At 36.6% G+C, this 19,158-nt stretch overlaps 1 protein-coding gene across 1 annotated transcript in view; it reads left to right on the top strand.

The window, feature by feature from the left end:
* ints1 (integrator complex subunit 1) overlaps positions 1-19,158 on the top strand; it is a 52,813-nt gene that overhangs the window by 15,261 nt on the left and 18,394 nt on the right. The window contains exons 22-38 of the mRNA XM_073838744.1: positions 1,246-1,395; positions 1,477-1,656; positions 1,741-1,845; positions 1,945-2,112; positions 3,267-3,378; positions 3,461-3,619; positions 5,220-5,366; positions 5,445-5,543; positions 5,666-5,790; positions 5,912-6,166; positions 6,253-6,412; positions 6,566-6,697; positions 12,110-12,290; positions 15,573-15,696; positions 16,275-16,402; positions 16,492-16,579; positions 17,587-17,834. Coding sequence (XP_073694845.1) covers positions 1,246-1,395; positions 1,477-1,656; positions 1,741-1,845; positions 1,945-2,112; positions 3,267-3,378; positions 3,461-3,619; positions 5,220-5,366; positions 5,445-5,543; positions 5,666-5,790; positions 5,912-6,166; positions 6,253-6,412; positions 6,566-6,697; positions 12,110-12,290; positions 15,573-15,696; positions 16,275-16,402; positions 16,492-16,579; positions 17,587-17,834 — 2,561 coding nt within the window. The remainder of the gene's footprint in view (positions 1-1,245; positions 1,396-1,476; positions 1,657-1,740; positions 1,846-1,944; positions 2,113-3,266; positions 3,379-3,460; positions 3,620-5,219; positions 5,367-5,444; positions 5,544-5,665; positions 5,791-5,911; positions 6,167-6,252; positions 6,413-6,565; positions 6,698-12,109; positions 12,291-15,572; positions 15,697-16,274; positions 16,403-16,491; positions 16,580-17,586; positions 17,835-19,158) is intronic.

Genomic DNA, 19,158 nt, shown 5'->3' with positions numbered 1-19,158 from the left:
ATATATATTAGGGGTGGGCATAGATTAATTTTTTTAATCTAGATTAATCTAGATTAAATCTTGGAATTAATCTAGATTAAAATGGCTAATTTGAATTCTGCTGAAGGCATTTTCAGAATATGTGTGCTACCCAAATAATGACTAAAAGTAAGTCTTCGAGAACGGGCCAGGTGGCGCATTAGATCAGGCGCTCATCTTGTACTAAATTCCTTATTGGTTGTGGGGGTAGTTTATCAATGTGCGTGTGATTTAGTTGTGCGTGCATGACGGCATACGACAGTTCCGCCGTAGCGGTTGCTGTTTTACTTTCAGTTTGTTCTCTGCCGCTATATTTAATGAGTGGGAAATGTGCGTGTATGAATTTAAGTTAATTTACCTTTCTTTCACGTAATCTTGTAACAATGTTATCGCTGCATGTCTAATTGTTGGCAATCAGTCTATATTGTAGCTCAGTTCAGAAAGAATGATAAGACGTGATGCGTGTAATTCACGTGCACATATTAAGCTCCATTATAGGCGCATCATGTTTCGATGCATATGGATGCTACTGAGGTGAATGTTTATTTTACGGATTCTGATATTCTACTTGTTTTATTTTCAGCCTAAACCACATTTGCCACCTCTGCGAATTGTATAATGCTGGATAATGTCCATAAATATCCTAAATACAGAAGCCATTAAACAATCATCTATATCCTGTCTCACTTCTTGCTGGAGTTCCGTAGTGGACTAGCACTCCCCTAAAATCTAAAAGCTGAATAAATAAGCTTTCCATTGATGTATGGTTTGTTAGGATAGGACAATATTTGGCCCGAGACACAACTATCGGAAGATCTGGAATTTGATGGTGCAAAAAAATGTAAATGTTGAGAAGATCGCCTTTAAAGTTTTTAGCAATGCATATTACTAATCAAAAGTTTTTAATCATTAAGTTTTGATGTATTTACAGTGGAAAATTTACAAAATTTCTTCATGGAGCATGATCTTTTCTTAATATCCTAATAAATTTTGGAATAAAAGAAAAATCGATAATTTTGACCCATAAAATGTATTTTTGGCTATTGCTACAAATGTACAAAAATACCTGTGCTACTTAAGACCAGGGTCACAAATGATTAAAAAAAATAATAATAATAAACAGTAATTTTAAATAGCAATAATAGTACTAAATAGTACAAAATATTACTGTTTTTTTTATTATTAATATATATATATATTTTTTTTCTCCTTGTCTTTCCCTGTCAGAGGCTGCAGAAACAGCGGCAGCTTCTTGGGCGGCTCCAGGACCTACTTCTGGGTCCTAAGGCTGATGAACAGACCACATGTGAGGTCTTGGACTACTTCTTGCGTCGTCTCAGTTCTTCTCAGGTGGCCTCAAGAGTACTGGCCATGAAGGTGTGGAGTTAATTAACCATCCACTAGTGCTTGATTAATTTATACAGTTTTAAAAGATGGTCGTTGCGGTGTGTGTATCAGGGTTTGTCTTTGGTGCTGACTGAGGGAGCGTTAAAAGATGGAGAGGAGAGGGATCAGCTAATGGAGGAGGACTCCAGAGATGCAGAGTTACTGCCAGGCTACCAGTGGCTCCTTCAGGACCTCCCCAAATTGCCTCTGTTTGATAGTGTGAGAGGCTTGACATCCAGCGCCTTGCAGCAGGTCAGTCCACCAACCTACACAAGTACAAGATTATCAGTATCTGTAATTTCTCAGCTTATTGTGTTTGGGTGGTTTCCATTTCAGGCCATTCATGTGGAGACTGATCCTCAGACCATCAGTGCGTACCTGATTTACCTTTCCCAGCATGCACCAGTGGAGGAGCAGTTACACCACAATGACCTGGCCTTGGTTAGTCTATTCTAAATCTGTAGCTTTTTATTTGTCTGATATTAGCTCTAGTCTAACCTATTTTTTCCGCTCCTGACTTGTGTTTTCGTGTCTTTTTAGGATGTGGCTCGTCTGATAGTGGAACGCTCCACTATAATGAACTGCCTTTTTTCCAAGCACTCCTGCAGGCCTGAGTCTGATGCTGTGCTCTCTGCTCTTATTTTCATCTTCTCTGGCTATATTCGACGTATGAGAAAGACAAAGGAGGGAGAGGATCTCTATAGCTGGGTACTAAGGAACTGAATTGTAAATTCAAATATGTGACCCTGGACCACAAAACCAGTCATAAGGTTAAATTTTACAAAACTGAGATATATACATCATATGAAAGCTCAATAAATAAGCTTTCTATTGATGTATAGTTTGTTAGGATAGGACCGAGATACATCTATTTGAAAATCTGGAATATAAGGGTGCAAAAAAATCAAAATACTGAGAAAATCACCTTTAAAGTTGTCCAAATTTAGTTCTTAACAATGCATATTACTAATTAGGGCTGGGCAATTTGGCTTAGAATCAAAATCTCGATTAATTGAACATTTTAACCCGATTACGATTAATGAACGATTATTTTATTTATTAATAAAATTATATTTATATAATAATTATTTTTTTGCCCTCATAGTTCACTGACAAGTTTTGTACAGTAAATATGTTCACATATTACAAGCGAGACATTTTTGGATGAAGGGTGCATTACTTGATTTTAAAATAATTGAAGGAAACACACTATCTACGATCTATGATTATTAATTGAACATCAGTGTTGAACAACTGAAATGAAAGCAAGCATTGCTTAAAACGAAAAGTCACATTTTTCTTAAATTAGTGAAAATAAATAACTTGCACTATTGGAAACAAAATAAATAATTTTCAATGTTTTTCATATTAAAAGTAGAAAATAAGCAGTATCTCCTCTAAATAAAATTACCCTTGTATATCCTGTAAATACTTTTTACTGTATAAATACTTTTTAAGCTCTCCATCGACATGTCGGCGGAATAACGTAACGGAGCGCTTGTGTTTTTTAAAGGGAAAGTAATTGAAATAATCTTCCTGGAAAAATTTTAACGATTATAGGTTCTGAATGTCGATTTCGATTATTTTTCGATTAATCGCCCAGCCCTATTACTAATCAAAAATTACATTTTGATAGGTTTACAGTGGGAATTTTACAAAAAATCTTAATGTAACATGATCTGAACTTAATTTCCTAATGATTTTTGACATAAAAGAAAAATCAATAATTTTGACCCATACTATGTATTTTTGGCTATTGCTACAAATATACCCCAGCGACTTAAGACTGGTTTTGTGGTCCAGGGTCACATATAGTAAATACTGCTTGTGCATGAATAAAGACCAAATTTTTAATCTCACAGTCAGAGTCTCAGGATCAAGTTTTCCTTCGTTGGACCACAGGAGAAACGGCAACCATGCACATCCTAGTGGTCCATGCTATGGTCATCCTGCTCACACTGGGACCTCCTAAAGGTGAGTATGTCCTCTGTTGCAGTGTTTAGTGGTTTATTCTGCACTTCCTGTAGTAATGTGTTTGTTACTTTTTTGTTTTTAGGGGAAAGTGAGTTCCACACACTGCTGGATATCTGGTTTCCTGATAAAAAGCCCCTTCCCACTGCATTCCTGGTTGACACATCTGAGGAAGCCCTTCTGTTGCCTGACTGGTTGAAATTGAGAATGATCCGATCTGAAGTCTCCCGATTGGTCGATGCAGGTATTAATAACTTGTATTTAGAAATAAGGTTGGCAGAAATCAATACTATGTATCAATACAGAATTGACTGTTTTGGATTTTTAATTGGCACTGATTGACATTTTTGGTAACTAATTTTGGAGAAACATACACTACCATTTAAAACTTTAGTGTCTATGAGAAACATCTTATTCTCAGCAAAATGTTTAAAAATACAGTAAAAGCTCATTTTTTAAATAGTTTTGCATCATTACTCAAGTCTTCAGTGTCACATGATTCTTTAGAAATCATTTTTAATATGCTGATTTGCTGCTCAAGAAACATTTCTTCTTATTATAAGTGTTTAAAGCAGTTGTGCAGCTTAGTATTTGTTTTTGATGTTTGTTTGTTTTTTTTTCAATTTTTTGATCAGTGTAAAATTTTAAGGAAAAAAAAAGTTTATTTAAAGCTGCCTACCATAACATTTGACGCTCTAGCCATTAATAAACAGAACATTGTAGTCGGAACTACTTCTGTCTATGTCAGTGACGAATTTACAAGTTTTCATTTCTTAAAAAAAAAACTTATATAGCTGCAAGCAGTGATTATCAGCACTTATGAAAAGAGACACATTATTTAGCAAGCCTGTAACCACCTAAATCAATGATTTAAATTAAATCAGTCTGATCTCCAGTAAACTTTGCATGCTTGTTTAGAATCATCTGTCGCATGTGCTCACCTAATTCCGTGAAGTTTTGAGTTTTTGTTTAAAATGTATAGGCGTTTGGGTATATCTGGACACTCCTCTTTTTTGAACAACCCAAAGGGCCTAGTTCAAGTTTTTTTATAAATATCTAGAAGGTCCAGGGAATCGTACTGCTTATATTGAAGTTATGCGAAAAATCTAGGACTGGTTTGCAAAAACACTTTTAGAATATTTCATGAACAATTTGTTTGACAGCAGTGGTTCTTGAGGTAAATTAGCTAAATATGAAAAGATCTAACAAATTATATGAGTATTGTGTGGATATGTGAACACAACATGATTACAGATGTGTAAAATGTCTTAGCGCCACCCGGTGGCCAATTTCTTTTGAAGTTCTTACAGATTTATAGGCCAATGAGTCGAACATGCCCACAAGTTTTTTTCCGATCGGCCTCCTTTAGCCTTGTCTATGATATTCACTTTCCAAATAATCTTTACCTAGGACCAGTTTGCAAAAGTAGGTTTTTCAAAAAATCTAAAATTTTGCCAGGTAATCACATCCGGTATGTGTTGTCTGTTGGGAGCCAAGGATTCCATGATATAAGGCGCTTAATTTTGCAGCTAATAATTTAGGAGTTATGTGCAATTTTGTACTTTTGATCGCTGTAGCGGCACCGTCAGGCCGATTGGGGCGAGCCTTGGTGATGTTGTCTTCGGTCTGAGTACTATCATCCCTCTAAGTTTTAAGTCTCTGTGACTTACGGTTTGGTCTGCTTGATCAGTTTTAAATGGAAAATGCTGATTCTTGGGCATTCTAACAATTAGGGTTTTAGCATTATGTGCTTGAACCCCTAAAAAAATAAAATTTTAGTGACTTTAAACCTTTAACTGTAGTGTAGTTGATGAGCTAATGTTTTTTTTTTTTTTTTTTTGCAGCCCTACAGGATCTGGAGCCCCAGCAGCTGCTGTTGTTTGTCCAGTCCTTCGGGATCCCTGTCTCCAGCATGAGCAAACTGCTACAGTATCTGGACCAGGCTGTGTCCCATGATCCTCAAACACTGGAGCAGAACATCATGGACAAAAGTGAGGGTCTTTCATTTGGTAAACATAATTCAGTGTGTGTAAAATAACACTAACATCATGAATGTTTCTACCTGTTAGACTACATGGCTCATCTAGTGGAGGTCCAACATGAGAGAGGAGCCACAGGTGGACACACGTTTCACAGTTTACTCAGTGCTTCACTTCCTCCACGCAGAGGTCAGGATCTAATACCTTTCACCAGGGGTTCTGTCAGCACTGATTAATGGCACTGTTTCACTGCTAATTTGGGTGATTAAATTCTGTACTAATGAGTCCTTTGCTGATCTGGTGTGTTACAGACAGCTCAGAGGTGAACAGGGCTAAGGTTACTGTCGAAACGCCCCATGGCTCTGTGAAGATGAGAGCAGTGAGTCAGGTGCCAGTGATCGGCCCAGAGGATGATCTCGCTGGGATTCTACTACAGGTGCAGGATCTCACTTTGATATGCTCATTCTGCTTTATTAGAGAGGCTCTTTCTCCTGCCAAGGTAATGGTTTTATTAACAACGTAATATAATTTTAGTTTTTTCTCTTTTCTCCATGTAGCTCTTCCCCCTGAAGGTGGATCCTCGCTGGCCTCCGCCTCCGGTCCGGCCATTGTCATTAGCTCTGCAACAGACCCTGGCTCAGGAGGTTCTCCGGGCCCGACAGGGTCACATCCAGCAAGGTGGTGCCGCCGGGCGACTCCTACAAGCCTTAGCAGCCCTTCTAAACTCTGCTCACGCTGGAGCCCTGGTCATGGCAATGCACCACAGCCATACAATCTCCTGCCCTCTACTGCGCCAACTCCATCTTTACCAGGCACATAACCTACTCATGCCTACATACTCACTATCGTCACTGGTGCTTGTTCGCTCACTCTAATTCTCTCTAATTTTCTCCTCTAGCGGTTGGTGTCTCAGGATGTTGGCTTCTCGTCGCTGTTCTTCAATGCCGTTGTGCAGATGTTGACGTGGTTGGAAAACTCAGCGGTAGAGACAGGGCCGCTCCACAGCCTCCTGAAATCTCTGGCAGCTCAGTATTCTCACAAACATCGCATCACAGATGGTGAGTCACTCCTAATCTTGAATCTCAAGATCTAAAACATTTGCAAGCACATATTCAAACTGACAGCACAGGACCAGCTTAAACAGCAGTTAGTAGAGTAGTTTTAGTCTTGGTATGTTTTGTAGGTGTATTGACTCCGTCTTTTGTCATCAGTTCGTACTGGATTTCTGCACTTGGCTGAAGCTCTGGCGTACAGACGGGACTCTGAAGTGGCTGTGAGGGGCATTATTGCCTCTTTGAGAGCTGGAGAAAAATGCAACGCTGAACCTGAACTTATTCGAAAAGGTATTTAAAGCAGTACAAAATCCTTAAATTCTAATTTAAAAGGTAACATCATGACAAATCAAAATGTCCTCCCTAGTCTAAAAGCTTGCTTCCAAACTTCACATTAATGCATGAACACATGATGCATATTTTGTGTTCTTAAAGGGATAGTTCACTCAAAAATGAAAATTCTGTCATTAATTACTCACCCTCATGTTATTCCAAACCCGTTAGACCTTCATTCATCTTCTGAACACAAATTAAGATATTCAGGATGAAATCCAAGAGCTTTCTGACCCTGCACAGACAGCAACGCAACTGACACGCTCAAGGCCTAGAAAGGTAGTAAGGACATTTTTTAAATAGTCTATGTGACATCAGTGATTCAGCTGCAATGTTGTGTAGCTATGAGAATACTTTTTGTCTACAAACCCAAAAATAACGACTTCATTCAACAATTATTTCTCTTCTATGTCAGTCTTTGATGTACGTTTACAAGAGTACCAGAATGCATGCGTGTTTGTAAACAAGCCACAGCACATCCGGGTTCTATGTCACTGTCTCCTGTGTCAGCAGTAATAAATGCATGCGCCGTGATACTCGTATGAACGCGTCGAAGAATCTATTTTTTGTTTTCTTTGCACACAAGTATTCTCGTGGCTGAATTGCAGGGCCAGAAAGCTCTCGGATTCAATTAAACCAAAAATATCTTAATTTGTATTCTAAAGATGAACCGCAGGGTTATGGGTTTGGAGTGAACTGAGAGTAAGTACTTCAAAATGAAAGTTAAGATGTAACAGATGTAGCAGCAGATCTTTTCTTCTTATTTTGATATACATATGAAATGGATTATTATCTGAAGTAAAAAAAAAAAAATGCAGGGGCAGGACTTAATTCAGTCCATCAGTTGTTGATTGAATGGAGGAAGATCTGAATACGGTTTAAGTAGAGTAAATTATTAGAGAAGTCTGGGAAATGTCACCAGGGAGAAGTCTGATGTTTTATTTAGAAGATGAGTTTTGACATTTTAATAGAAAAGCCAAGTCAAGCCAAGATCACAAAAAGGAAAAATACAACAGGTGAATTGTTCACAACAAGATCAGTAACATGCATTCATAAAATAACTAAGGTGAATTTTCACTTAATGCTGACTTTAAAAGTGTAGTTCACCCAAAAATTACAAATCGTTCCAAACCTGCAGGAGCTACCTTATGTCGAACACAAAAGATATTTAAAGTAATTTGAAGAACCAAACAGTTGTTGGTCCCCATTGACTTCTGTAGTAGGGAAAGAATACTATGACAGTAAATGTGGACCATCAACTATTTGATTACCAGCATTCTTCAGGATATCTTCTTTTATGTTCAACATGAGAAAGAACCTCATACAAGTTTGAAACAACATGAGGGTGAGTAAAGAACATTTTTATTTTTTGGTGAACTAATCCCCTTTAAAGTTCAGGTACAAGTCAATTCAAACTTTTTTCTGATTCAAGTGTTCTTAGTTTCACAAAATTAAGAGTAGTGAGCTCTTAATTTTGAACTCTCAAAGTGCATTACACATACATAGAAGAATTTAACTTTAAAATCTGCCCAATTCTTTATTTTTTTATTTCTTTATTTATTTTTTTAAATATCGCAATAAGTATTGTTTCGTGGACTTCATGTCACAGTGTTATTATATTGTGAGATTTTGCTATCATTACATCCCTAGCATTTACACAATTTTTTACCTTGCAAAAATTACTCTTTTCAAAGTTGACATGAATTTACATGTTAAAGATGTCTATTTAGGGGAAGTAAGATAGATAGATGTAGGGATGCACCGAAATGCCAAACTAAATTAAACTGGGCCGAAGGCAGATTACCGAACACGGTTTTCATAAATTAAATAGCCAAAATGTGCTTTTTACAGTTTTGTCTTGCTTTAAAAAGATTAATTACAAAACAACAATTTAAAAATATTTACTTAAACACTGAAAATCTTTTACATTTTAGTAGACATTATAGCCTGCCAACAAAGCACAATTTAACTTAAAAGTAATAAGTTAGTAAAATAATATTCTTTGGCCATTTTTAAAACCCCCTTCTGGAATCAGGCATGTGTTTTTAATGTACAAATAAATGCAGCCTTGCTGAGAAAAGTAGAATGTTATAATACATATATTAATATAGCTGTTGTATTGATTTTTGTCTTTTTAATTTTATTTTACAGAACAACAGTAAAATTACAAAGCTAACATTTATGAATGTTGACTTTTATTTAGGTGGAAACCCACAAGAAGACCTAGTACTACTTTTTGCTGACAGCAGCAGATTTATAAATGATTCTCATCTTGTTGTTTCAGCGCAGCTTTTCCGCACACTTTGGACTTTAAACCCTGGCTAACAATCTCATGCAACGCTGTCAGAATACATACAATTTGTGCATGTATTAGAAAACACAATGTTCTGTAGTCTACTTCCTAATGGTTTAAAGCCATTTTGCAGTTTCAGTCATCATACAGTAACCAGCAACAACAACCCTTTGTCTTCTCATCGAAGACATGTGATGCAGTTCTAAACAGTCTCTCACAGTCGGTGCTTGTAATCATTGAGAGTGTCTTTCTCTGACAGTTTTAAATGCTTCCGCAATGCCGACATGTTTGCCGCATTAGTGCGTGCCTCTATTTGATCGCATCACTTATTGCTCAGTATAGTTATTTTTCCTTTTCACTTATTTGAACACCGAAAGTGCTATTTTTGGCAGAATAATTTAGGTTGCCAAACATTTGATGCATCCCTAGATAGTTGTTGTTATTCCTAAAATTTGAAAGACTAACAGTAAGACTAAACATAGAAGAGTTCAATAAACCTTGTGCTGTTGCTGTCAATGTGTAGCACCTGTAACCTCTGCACCTAAAATATACACTGTCTCTTAAGCAGTTACACAATGTTTATTTGTAAGTTCCAAAACATGTTATGCATCAACTATCCATTTACATTTCTTATACAAGATGTGTGAAATAGGCCTAACGATCAGAGAGGGGCACATGGAAAATGGTTATAAGAAACTAGATCGTGACTAGTCTGTGGCTCAAAAAACTTCAGTGTTTCCCCTACCATTATCTTAGGGGGGCGCCCCGCCCCCTTGAATGTCAAGTTCATTTTATTTTCGATATAGCGTCAGATCACAATAGAAGTCATTAAGGTTATCTTTCCTATAGAACAGGTCTATACACTGTTCTTTTATTAAACAAACTAAATTGCCTTATGTTATTTATCTTATTTACACGAAGTCATGTCATTTCTGTCTTTACATGATCGCGTGTTTACAATGTGTCCTCTGCGAAAACACAGACGGGATCGCGGACTGCATTCATAAAAACCGAATCTACTGTAGCCCGAAATGCCACGTAAATTCGTCGATTTTTGGATTAATAAATCAAAAGTTGGTCTGTCACTTCATTCAAATCGCGATATGGACTAGTGTCTGTGAAAACTGAAATGCAAAAAGACCGTTTCAATATGAATCCTGCATGCTCCGTTTGCCTCAGTATGTATGAATGGTGGAGACGCGTTTTTTTTTTTTTTTTTTTTTACTACACGCACAGTGAAGCACGCGTGACGCTCCCGGTAATTTTGGGTATTTGCATCTCACATGAACAGATAAGCTCAATATCCAAAGCTGCTGTGAGTGTCACTTTTACCGTTTCATTTGAGAAAACTAGCATCATATCATGCTGTGCACACAGAAACTTCAAGGCAACCTGTCAAAATAAAAGTACCATGTAACATGTAACAGAACATTAGTCTTGTATTACTTTTGTACAGTATAATGTAGGTGTTTATATATTCCTATTTAAATAATTGACATAAAACAATATATGTGACCCTGGACCACAAAACCAGTCATAAGGTTAAATTTTACAAAACTGAGATGTATACATCATATGAAAGCTCAATAAATAAACGTTCTATTGATGTATGGTTTGTTAGGATAGGACAATATTTGGCCGAGATACATTTATTTGAAAATCTAGAATCTGAGGGGGCAAAAAAATCTAAATACTGAGAAAATAACCTTTAAAGTGGTCCAAAATAAGTTCTTAACAATGCATAATACTCATCAAAAATTACATTTTGATATATTTATAGTAGGAATTTTACAAAAAATCTTCATGGAACATGATCTTTACTTAATTTCCTAATGATTTTTGGCATAAAAGAAAAATCAATAATTTTGACCCATTCAATGTATTTTTGGCTATTGCTACAAATATACCCCAGCGACTTAAGACTGGTTTTGTGGTCCAGGGTCACATATATGATAAAAAATAAATATAACAAGATTAACCACTTAATTGTAGAAAAAAATACTACAATTATTATTTAAATGTTAAATTATTATTATTTATTGATTTTAACAGTAAACCTCTGTTTGTTTGCCAAAAATTAAAAGGGTTTATTTTTCATTTGATTAAAAATAAATAAATGTTTATACTTTTAATTTGATTATGAGAAAAATTAAAACACAAGAATTAAAAAAAAAAAACAAAAAAAAAAAACAGCAAAAGATTGTGGAGCCCTATTGTTCAAAATGTTAAAATAGAGAGTTTTGGACTTATTTTTCCACTGAATTAAATGTTTTCGTTATTTCACAAAGCAGGGTAAAGTACCGGGGTAAAAAAGTAACATTGGCTACCGGCACCCAACCCCCTAAGCCCCAAACACTGGAAACCTAGGGGAAACACTGACTTTACTAACATTTTAAGTGGAAAAAATTCAAATAAAATAGTATGATATAACCCCTTTAAATGTTTTATGTGGCCTACATTACACAGCACCTATCTGTGTGTGATGTTATTAACTTTAATTATAGCTCCTCTAGGACCCACATGGGGTGTACTCTTACAACAATGTATGCTTTGGAAAAATATTTTTGAACTGGTGAGATGTTTGTGGCAAACGTAAGGCCAACAGGCGAGGAGGGAAGTGTAAGTCAGCTCTCTAGAGTCAGTTAAGGTCTGTGTGTTGGTGTTAAAGTGGTTGCCAGCATTAGTCAGTCTCTCCGGAGGGCAGCGTTTGACTCATGCACCAGCATCACCGCCGCTGTCCTTAATGTGTTTCTCTTTATGATTTTAACATTCCGCTGTGAACCGCACCAAAACAAAAAACAACCTCACACACACACATACACAAGGCCACACATCCACTCCAGTGCTTTTTTACGTCCAGCGACGGCTCCGACGGCATGGGTTGACTTACATTTTAATGAAAGTTGGTGTGGTGGGGCTGCAGGCCTAGAAGACAGGATTACTCAGAAGCGAAGCGTGTGGTAGTTCTCATTTTTGCGATGTGGTATTGGCTGCGATGGTTTGTTTTTCATTTTTTGGACCTGTGTGTGATTCACAGGAGTGAAGTCAGTATAAAACAAAAATCTTGTGTGCCTTAGTGTTGCAGGGCCTCATGGAGGTGAAATCTCCGTATCTAGAGGAGCTGTTGTCCCTGCTTATGACCATCGGTACGGAGACCGGAACCTCAGGAAACACGGCAGGACCAGTTGCCATGGTGATCTCCCTGCTGCTTCAGGAAACAGAGGAGCGAGGGGTGAAAATAGAGGTGGATTCCAAAATGTAAGCGCACCATGAGTCACTCGCTGCCTCATCACACATTTCCTTACTGTGTGCTGGTGATACTGTTTCTAGGTGGGGAAGGAACACAGTGAAATTTGGTTTGCACTTGTTTGATCGTTGTCGATGGCAAAAGTTACCATAGTAAGACACAGATTAATGCACATCATACATTAGTGTGACTATGAAAAACATTTTTGTCTTTTGCACCCCAACAGTAAGACTCAAATACCTCTTCTTCAACAGCAAACCAGAAATGTGCTTTTAACTTTTCTTATACAGTTGAGGGCAAACGTTTACATCCTCCTTTCAGAATCTGCAAAATGTTACCAAAATAAGAGGGATACAAAATGCATGTTGTTGATTATTTAGTACTGACCTGAATAAGATATTTCACATAAGACGTTTTCATATAGTCCACAAACTTTTGACCCAATTCTAAATACTGTTGTTACCTGAATGATCCACTTCTGTTTTTGTTTTTTGTTTAGTGATAGTTGTCCATGCGTTCCTTGTTTGTCCTGAACAGTTTAACTGCCTGCTGTTCTTTAGAAAAATCCTTCAGGTCCCACAAATTCTTTGGTTTTTCAGCATTTTTGTGTATTTGAAACCCTTTCCAACAATGACTGTATGATTTTGAGATCCATCTTTTCAGGCCGAGGACAACTGAGGGACTCATATGCAACTATTACAGAAGGTTCAAACACACACTGATGACTGAAAAGAAGGAAAAACGATGCATTAAGAACCAAGGCCGAAAACTTTTTGAATTTGAAGATCAGGGTAAATTTAACTTATTTTGTCTTCTGGGAAACATGTAACTCTCTCTAGCCTGTGAAGGGCAGTACTAAATAAAAAAATATATATATTTATGCAAAATAAGGAAAATGTACACATCACTTTATACTATTCAAAAGTTTACACCCCCGGCTCTTAATGCATCGTTTTTCCTTTTGAAGCATCAGTGAGTGTTTGAACATTCTGTAATGGTTGTGTATGAGTCCCTCAGTTGTCTTCAGTGTAAAAAGAAGGATCCCAAAATCATAGTCACTGTTGGAAAGGGTTCAAATACACAAAAATGCTGGAAAACCAAAGAATTTGTGGGACCTGAAGGTTTTTTCCAAAGAACAGCAGGCAGTTTAATTGTTCAGGACAAACAAGGGATTCATGAACAACTATCACTAGACAAAAAAAAAACTGCATTCATTCAGGTAACAATACTTTAAGAATCAAGGGGGTGTAAACTTTTGAACAGGGTCATTTTTATAAATTCAACTATTATTTTCTCTTGTGGACTATATGTAAACATATTTAATGTGAAATATCTTATTAAAGTCAGTACTAAATAAACAATAACATGCATTTTGCATGATCTCTCTTATTTTGGTAAAATAATGAATGATTTGCTGATTCTGAAAAGGGAATGTAAACTTTTAACCTCAACTGTACTAGAGTCACAGACTTGTCCATTTTACTGAAACATCAAGTTTGTCGTCCAAGATGTTCATGTCTTTCTTTCTTTAGTCAAAAAGGAATTTAAGCGAGTTGAAGGTCCAAATTGCAGTTTCAGTGCAGCTTCAAAGGGCTCTACACGAACCCAGCCGAGGAATAAGTGTCTTTTCTAGCAAAACAATCGGTCATTTTCTAAAAAAAAAAAAAAAAAGTATATACTTTTAACCACAAATGCTTGTCTTGCACTTGCTCTGCAGCGCATGTCTATGACTTGACACGTTATGTAATCATATTGGAAAGGTCACTCATGGTTAGTTCGTCTGCATACTTTAGGTTAAAAAATGTAGGGCAGGACAAAAACTATTTTTCTCCTCTAACTCTTTGACTTTCTTGCATGTTTGCTTTGTATACACTCGGTTGGTACTTGAGCCTACAACACGCTTTACCTTCCAATGTGACTATGTAATCTGTGAAGTTGAGCTAGTGCAAGACGAGCATTTGTGGTTAAATAGTGTGTGTGTGTGTATATATATATATATATATATATTAGTGGTGGGCATAGATTAATTTTTTTAATCTAGATTAATCTAGATTAAATCTTGAAATTAATCTAGATTAATCTAGATTAAAATGGCTAATTTGAAATCTGCCGAAGGCATTCAGAATATGTGTGCTACCCAAATAATGACTAAAAGTAAGTCTTTGAGAACGGGTTTCTCAAGCCAGGTGGCGCATTAGACCAGGCGCTCATCTCCTGCTTCCAAAGTGCATTACAAACTGCTTGACGATTGCATTTACAACACAATTAACAATACAAACTTGTGTAACAAAGTACTTCTGCGCAAAAGGCTGTACGACGTGCGCGTTCCCGTAGAATACACAGGCGCGCGGGTATGGATAGCCTATCTGCGTGCATAGTCTATCAATAAACTGCGTTGCTTTTAGAAGCGTCAATTCAGTTGTTGCATATAGTTTAATGTCTTTATTTCGGGATTATCCAAGTAAATTATAACTCAAACTTGAGATTTTACTGGGGCACAGCAGATTTTCACTGGGGCACGTGGCCCAGTAAAAAGGGTCTAGCGACGCACGCACCTGCCCTGAAGCGGCTTCATAACTGCATCCATGTCTGCGCGTCTCATTTGATGTGGTCATTTCACAGAAGTTGAAGACTTGTTCTCGCCCCCTACAGTGCAATTCAACTAGATATACGTCATCCGCGCTAAAATATCAAAGTGAAAGTCATCATATTTTGCGTAGTTTAGACCCAGCTCCCAACCCAACTTTGAGAATAGATTAACGGCGATATTTTTTTTATCGCGCGATATGAGTCTCACGTTAACGCAGCACGTTAACGCCGATAACGGCCCACCACTAATATATATATATATATATATATATATATATATATATATATATACACACACACACACTATACGGGGATCATGTAGAGCTCTTTGCGACCTTTGGACCTTCAACCTGTTGATCCTCACTGAAGTTCACTATATGGAGAAAAATCCTGGAATGTTTAACTCAAAAAACTTAATTTGTTTTTGACTGAAGAAAGAAAGACTTGTTCATCTAATCCTTTAAATAAACTGTTTTTTAACTTTCTATTCAAAGAAACTGTTTGTACAGATTTTTATTAAATTAATGCAGCCTTGGTGAGCAATAAGAGACTTCATTTTAAAATTCTTACCGATCCTAAATGTTTGAACAGTGGTGTAAGTGCTACTAGTTGGGAATCCGTGATTTAATTAGGGTGTTATTTATTTGTTGGAAACCCTGTGTATTTTCTGTGTTGATGTTGGGTGTGTGTGTGCTTTTTGGCAGCACTGAGTCAAAGAAACCTAGCTCATGTTCAGGGCTGTTGGTCGACTGGCTGGAGTTGCTTGACCCTGAGGTGACCTCTGTTTGCTCGGATCTTCAACAGAAGCTGCTTTTTGCTCAAAACAAGGTAAAATAGTTTCTTTTAACTGATCATGAGAGTGGCTCTGGGTTTTCTAGTGTCATGGCACATAAAACAAGATTATTATTAATATTCCCCTTTTATGATGATTTCTGTTTGTTTTCTTAAACATAAAATACAGGTTAATTCAAGTGCATTAATCATTTCATTGCTTAATGGGACAAGTAGTTTATTCATTCACTCCTAAGTACATACATTTAACTCTTGCCCCATTTTCCAATATTGAGATATTTAGTTTCAAAGCAAATGTTGTGAAAATGGAAGAAATACTTCTGGAACTAAAGAAAAAATAAAAACTGAAACTGGACGGTTACTGGATTTAAAGAAATGGTTCATCCAATAAGGAAAATTCTGTCATTAATTACTCACCCTCATGTCGTTCCAAACCTGTAAGATCTTTGTTCATTTTCAGAACACAAATTAAGATATTTTTGATCAAATCCGAGAGCTTTCTGACCCTGCATAGACCGCATCACAACTACGTTCAAGGCCCAGAAAGATAGTGTTGACATTGATAAAATAGTCCATGTAACATCAGTGGTTGTCTGTCTCATTATTTGTCTCAGGCTAAAAGTGGTGTGAGTGTGGCCCCCTCCTACAGGCCGTACCTGTTGGCTCTCCTCACGCACCAGTCCAACTGGACCACCTTACATCAGTGCATCAGCTCTCTGCTCAACAAACACAGAGATCAGAGGTCAGTGGCTCCTCTCGTTATTAAACACATTTTCCTCTTTCTGTTCTCACATCTCCAATGTGTGTAACTCTGTTTCATCTGGTCCCCAGACTGGACCCAACCTCAGCTCTAGACTTCCTGTGGGCCTGCAGTCACATTCCCCGCATTTGGCAGGGGCGAGATCAAAAAACACCTCAGGTCTGGACACAATTAATATAACATCACAATATTGTAATGCATTTACATAACACCTTTTCAGCATCTAGGCTAGATTGAATTTTCTTGTTTCACATGCAAATATTTTAGCCAGTCGTCCTGTTTATGTAATTCAGTTTAAAGGAATATTACCAAAAATGAACATTCTGTCATCAATTACTCACCCTCATGTTGTTCCAAACCCGTAAGACCTTTGTACATCTTCAGAATACAAATTAAGATATTTCTGATGAAATTTGAGAGATGATTTTTTTTTTTGTTTCACATGCAAATAGTTTAGCCAGTCACAACAGGGTCTAGGTTCCCACAGTCTTACTGGTTATGTTTATCTTTAAAAACTTGTATCGGATAAACGGTGCTCTTGCAAATGCAGTTTTTAGAAATAACAGTAACAACTTGGAAAAAAAGTTATTGGTTAAAAGGTGTGAGAACCCTGCAGATGTACTTTACATGTGAAAGTCTTAAAGGTAAAGTAGGATGAACAGTGTGGTTTATTTTAAGGACCAACAGCAGAGTAGGCAATAGTCATTTCAAGCTAAACTGACTTTCATATGTTTATATAAACTATATAAGCTAAACTTTATATTTGACCCTGGACCACAAAACCAGTCATGAGGGTCTTTTTTATTGAGGTTTATACATAATCTGTAAGCTGAATAAATAAGCTTTCCATTAATGTATGTTAGGACAGGACAGTATTTGTCCGAGATACAACTATTTGAAAATCTGGAATGTAAGGATGCAAAAAAATCGAAATAAAAACATTATCTTTACTTGATATCCTAATGAAATTGATTATTTTGACCCATACAATGTATTTTTGGCTACTGCTACAAATATACTTGTGCTTGAGTCACATATAGGGAATAGGTCCCACATATAGTGGTCCAGATGTCTAAAACTACAATGTTTAGCTATAAATTGTATATTTTTAGAATGGTATATTATCCATGAGCATATAAGATGTGTTTTTTTGTGTGTCTCTGCAGAAGCGCACGGAGCAGTTTGTGTTAAAACTGTCTTCTGAGGAGCTCATAAGTCTTGTGGACCTCATCCTGTCTGAGTCAGAGCTGAGCTGCCGTGACTCAGCCACCTCCAAGAGCGCTTTGGACCAGGTCTCCTGCTCTCTTCTCCAGTCACGCTTGCCCCTTCTGCACAGCTGTCTCCATTCAGACCTGGACAATGTCAAGAAAGTTTCCGAATACCTCATCAGCTGTTTTAAGAAGTGGGGAGACAGGTACTTTCTTTCAGTTTGTACATGACAAAAAAAATCTAAATCTTATCGTTTTGAAGTCCACATGAAATGAAACAGTTTTTAGTATGCATATGTTAGCCTTAAGATTATCTATAAGCTAGCGTGCTCCAAAATAGTGACAAAATTCGCATTAAGAAGATATAAGCATAAAAAAAATCTCTAACTTCTGCCAATATGTATTAACGGTTTTGAAGATATCACCCTGCACTTTAGCGTCTCATTAAACTTTCAAATCAAATGCTTTATAGAATTTCAAGCATCCCGACCCCTAGAATATAAATAGATGCTGAAGCTGCGATTAAAAACTGTCACTTGTTCACAGAGTTAGTATTTTCTGTGCGTAGTGCACTATAAGGGCCATTCTACAGAATTGGTGCAAACTGCTGTCCCACAACCAACAAACACCTTTAAAAAGCATTTAAGTATGCAAGTCTTAGATGTTTACTAAGATCTTTCTATTATCTATTAAAACCCACAATTATATTTAAAATATCAGTAAGCTTAATATATATAAAATCATCATTTGAGTACTTTCAATTGGGAGGTGGCTGTCCCGAACCCTAACTGCTAAATTTTATCTTATGAAAATGATATTGAAATAAATGTTGGAATTTTTTTTTTCTTTTGTTGTTTTTAAAAGTGTCTTTTTGAAACTTTATGTAAAAAAGAATGAAACTTTATGTAAAAAAACATTTATAATCAGGAAATATATATGTTACTCTCTCATAGCTACAAGGTGTGAGTAGATAGGTCCTATCATTTTGAGGTAAATGTGTTTGAAAGTCTGAAAAATCTGTGTAACTTTAAGGAACGTCACTAACAAACACTGTTTTTCTGCAGTAAACACTCTTTTTTGGGAGTTATTCCATAACATTTAGTTTTTATATGTGTACCACTGTTCATATCTGTGCTAGCTAACCCTGTGCTGATTAGCATCTTTGAGCTAGGTTCAAAAGTATCTAAAATTGCCACTACCGAAACATATGGTGGAGGTTTTTTTGGGTGTTATCCCATAAAATTGTCACTACCGGAACAGTCATGATCAAAACATGTCGCCATTGTTTTGTTAGTGACAAAAAGGAACACATAATCCTTTTTTGGGGCAAAATCAATGACATTTTAGTACCGTTACGCAATTTTGTTTTTTTGTATTTTGGTATGTTTAAGTAGTGTTTTAGTATGCAAGTTAAAACATGGGATTTTTTGTCAAAAGTAAAGTATACTAAATTATCAACTGAGATGTTATGATAGTTTTTGGTTCAATATGTATTCAATCTAATGAATCCTTACGTTTGAAATCAGTATG

The sequence above is a fragment of the Garra rufa genome, chromosome 1 (genome assembly GCF_049309525.1).
Source record: "Garra rufa chromosome 1, GarRuf1.0, whole genome shotgun sequence".
NCBI lineage: Eukaryota > Metazoa > Chordata > Actinopteri > Cypriniformes > Cyprinidae > Garra > Garra rufa.
Note: the sequence above shows the minus strand (reverse complement) of the source record. Positions and strands in the feature narration are given on the sequence as shown.